Source organism: Lathyrus oleraceus, chromosome 4 (genome assembly GCF_024323335.1).
Source record: "Lathyrus oleraceus cultivar Zhongwan6 chromosome 4, CAAS_Psat_ZW6_1.0, whole genome shotgun sequence".
Lineage (NCBI taxonomy): Eukaryota > Viridiplantae > Streptophyta > Magnoliopsida > Fabales > Fabaceae > Lathyrus > Lathyrus oleraceus.
In genome coordinates, this window is record NC_066582.1 from 445,666,176 (window position 1) to 445,670,751 (window position 4,576).

General features: G+C 33.2%; 1 protein-coding gene across 1 annotated transcript; it reads right to left on the reverse strand.

Moving 5' to 3' along the window:
• Positions 1–2,511: 2,511 nt before the first annotated feature.
• Positions 2,512–2,973, reverse strand: LOC127137907 (uncharacterized). Its single transcript, XM_051064313.1, has one exon. The coding sequence runs from the start codon at positions 2,971–2,973 to the stop codon at positions 2,512–2,514; it is 462 nt and encodes a 153-aa protein (XP_050920270.1).
• Positions 2,974–4,576: the final 1,603 nt, after the last annotated feature.

The window sequence follows — 4,576 nt, forward strand, 5'->3', positions numbered from 1 at the left end:
AACTACGGAGCTCTGACTTCCTCATTGCACTATGAGGATACGTAGGCACGAGGGTTCGAATCCTTGACGAGCACACTAATTATTAAATCTTTTTTCCTCTTCTGGTAAGATCATCGCTAGTAATCTTTAGATAGTAACACTAATTCGAGTAAAGAATAATCAAAATGGTTCTCATTGAATACAACGGATGGGAGAGATGCTAATATCTTCCTCTTGCATAATTGTCTTCCTTATCCTTTTTCTCTTTTCCTTTTTTTTTAGAATAAATAAAGTTCGATGACGACTCTATTATATCTTCGAGCGTACGATGCGCTCAATTATTTTTCACGACACGACACTTATATATTCAATTGTCCTTAATTTGATTGATTCTTTATTAGATTATTTGAGTTTGAGCATCTCTTAACACTTAATTTGGTTATAGGACGTTATTAGATAACAATTTAGATTATTTATTAGTGTTAAAAAAAGTCTTGTGTGTTGCTGATGAATCCATAATTTACCTTAATTTTATGCTACTTTTGTGCGAATTTAGTCAATAATCTACACTTTTCTCTTATTTCTGTCAGGATTCTTTGTTAATTGATTTTGAGTAGATTCATTATTTTTCATTGATGAACTTAGATATTTTGAACATGATATTTGAGCATTTTACTAGTTTTAATCTTGTTTGATGGTCCAAGCACCATGTATTAGTTCCAATACACTTTAAATTTGTTTTGTTTTAATATTGTTTCAACTTTTTATCACTTTTAATAAAAACAGAGAAATATAAAACAAGGTTGGTTTTGTCAAGGATCAGTCATGAATAATTCTTTCAATTTTTAATTAATCTTTATCTCTTATTTCTTTTTAATGGCTAACTAAATACTATTTATTAGGGATGAATAAAACTTGATAATCACCTTAAATATTTTATTATTTAATTATTGGTTATTAGAATAAATTTACACTAGTTATTTTTTTTATCTTTATTTTTAATGTTTTTATTTGTTTGACCACCGAATAAATAATTTACGATTCATAGTTTGAAGGATAAGTGGAACATGTGAACGTATGAGGTAGAGAATTTTTACCTTCGAATCTAGGAATAAATATAAATATTAAAAATTGTTCAAAAATTTATATTGTAAAAAATATCAGTTTTAATTTTAAATCGTCTGAAATTATGAATTTTATTAAGGTTAAAGATTTAGTCACCAAAAAAGTAGGATTGAAATATGAAATATTAAATAAAAAAGTAGGATTGAAATAATAAATAAAAGAGATTAATTGTTATGCATTGTCAATGTAAAAAAAATTACATTGTCAAAGCATCACAATCATTTGTTTGTATTGCTTTTAAATTTTTAAAATAAAAATCAAACTTTTCAAATATATTAGTGATTGTGATTAACTGACAGTGTAAAAAATCTTTACATTATCAGTATATATTAATTAAATTTTAAATAAAATTCAGTAGCTTATGTTAAATTAGATGTATAAAGTTAGAAATAAGAGAAATTCATTTCTAGCATGTTTCTCATTATAATTTTATAAACCATTCTATTAGTATAATTTCTAAATTTTGAAACATGAAAATAAAATATCTTGTTCAACTTAGTAAGAAAAAAAAAATATCTGCATTCTTCGTGTTTGATACTCAATAATTATATGGCATCTACTTGTAACGAATCAGTACATTTAATGAAACTGTTACTAAGTTTTTGAAAATTTTGTTAGCGAATATCAAATATTTTTATCTTCTTTTATGTAATTGAAACTTTTTGCTCTACAATACAAATTTTCTTTTAATTAAATTTTTATCACTTAATATTTTACTACTCACTAACCTTATTTGTAAGGTTAACTATCAGCTGAATTTTTATTTGACACACCAATAAAAAACCACTCACAAAAATCAAAAAGAAATTTGATAAAGAAAATGGAAAGAAAAATATGAGACAAAAAAAGAAATTTTTTATTCCATCTTATGGGGTGGAAAACTACCTTATGGAAAATGCAAAATGTCCCTAAGATTTCAAAGATCAAACGCACACCGTCTTAAATCAAAACGTTAACTAATCTGAAGATGCATCTCCTAAATGTTTTAAAACATATACCATGCACTGCACTCTGAAAGACGAAAGACAATTTACATGTTTATTGTTCTGGAGATACATTTTCGTTTACGGAGATGCTTTATACCTTATCAAAACAGTGTAGATTATGTTTGTTTTATGATTTACGCAGATGAAAGTGATGATTTATAAATATTAAGAACTTTGTTATGTGATGAGATTTAAATCATACAATCGATATGCAAAAAATGACATATATAAATTCAAATGGCCTAAAAATGACATATAAATAAAGTCGAAATACATGATAAAGTATAATGAAGTGAAAATAAAATACAATCATAAATGAATCCAAAGTAGAACTACTATATACTACTTGTATGTCAGACTACAACTCCTCGTACTCCTCGGCGTCCACTACCCCCCGTCCTTCGGCGTTGTCTCAAATACATTAGTGTCTCTCTCGCCTCAGCTCAGACCCATCAGAGAAGATATCTATGTCAATGGTTGTCTGCGCAATCTCCAATATGCGACGACATCTAGGAAATACATCATGAGCATGACCTAACTGTGCTTGTTCCTCCTCTAGTATCTTCTGATGAGCTGGCCGCAGTGAATCTCCTAGAGCAGCCTGCACCATATACGGATGTGACACCCTGAAGAACCACCTTATGTACCCGTCGACGTAGCTCCAGTCACTCTTTGTTATGGTATTGTGTGCCTCCTTCGGTACCAGATGACTAAGATAATCATCAAACATTGCATTCATCTCTCTACGCATCATAGTAGGAGGAGCAAAAATAGCAGAGTGTTTAAGAATAGTCTGAGTGTATCCGAAATTTCGTATGATGCGCTCAGGAAGATGAGGAAATATGAGACATGACCCACCAGCCAACCATCCCGAGTAAAACATTATGTCATCAGTAAGGGTGTTGCAAAATTCAATGAAAATGACACTGAATTATTAAAAGACCAATCAATATTATCGTCTGTAGTGTGATGTTGCTTGTGACCTACTTCGTCTTCTACCTACAGCCCTCTGATAACTTTGAGTACAAGTAGATCAAGCAAGCGGCCACCTGGTTGTACTCATGTATCCGCTCGAAGTCCTCAAAGTATCATAGGTACGACATCTGTATAAGTGGCACTTTTGTCAATAAAAATCGCAGTGTCAACCAAATATAGAGGGTATGCTCTCATGGCATACGCTCTATGGAGCCCCACCTGCTCGTCATCGCCTCTAGTCTCCTTATCTCTAAGGAGCTCATATGTATATACCTTTTTCAGGAATTCAAACCTAGCATGACCCCCTTTGGTTTTTTCAAAATCACTCATGACATCCTTTGGGTCAACTCCCAGATAGTCTACCATCATCTCAAATGTCTCGCCTCTGGTAATCCTTTCATGATCTAGAAGTTTCCCCTTGCTCGGAAGATGCATCAAACACGACACATTATCGAGTGTGATAGATATCTCACCAAGCAGGAGATGAAAAGACGAGGAATGGATGTGTCATCTCTCCACGAATGAATTAAGCATCCCGTGGTTGATCATAATGTAATCGGTCCTGCACAAATCCTTCATCCTAGATAGAGACAAAGCAGCCTGAAACAACTCCTCATTCGGCTTAGGTAAGCCAATGATCTTTCACTCATGGTTAATAAACTTCAGCGGATCACGGTCCTGCAGAAAAATAAATCAATGTCAAAAACTTATAATATAATAATAAATGTAATTTAAAAAGAATTAATCCAACTAATGTTACCTCTTTGTCCCAGATATGTCTGGTAGTATGGTATGGGTACAGAGTCAACAATGACAATTCTATGGGGTCTCCTCTAAATGTCTGAGGTGGCTCATCATCCTCATCAGTCTCATCAGCTGGAGGTGGCATTGGCTCGACATTCTCATTAGTCAGAGGTGGCATTGGCTAAGAAGCCTCATTAGTCAGAGGTGGAATCGGTGCCTCAGGTACCACCGGTGACTCGGGTACCTCTGGCACCAGAATAGGTGAAATATGTCGTCTACAGGAGGATGGAGGCAGTGATGCCTTGGTAGGTGAAACCTGTCTCCTACGTGAAGAAGAAGATGGAGAAGTATGAGCCCAAAAATAGATGCCTCAGCATGGCTAGAGTGAATAAGAAACCTCTGAAACCTTACTTTTCTCCCTCCACATTGATGCACGTTGTGCAATCCTCCCATGTCTCAGTCTATTGTCTCTATCAGATATAATGTCTATAAGTAAACTAGACAATTGGTACAAGTAACCATACAATCAATAAAAGCAAACAAAAAAAATAAACTGATAATTTACGGTGATGCCACTCTGAGTAATATGAATCCAAACGTTGAAAACTTTCGGAGATACATCTTCGAAATTTTCTGCAACTCTTTGGGTCCTTCAATGGCGGCAATGCATACCATCAAACCCCAAAAATAATGGTTTGTCATTATTTTCAACCAACATACATGTTTTACAGTATGTATAAACTATCATTCATGCAATTTTTACTCAT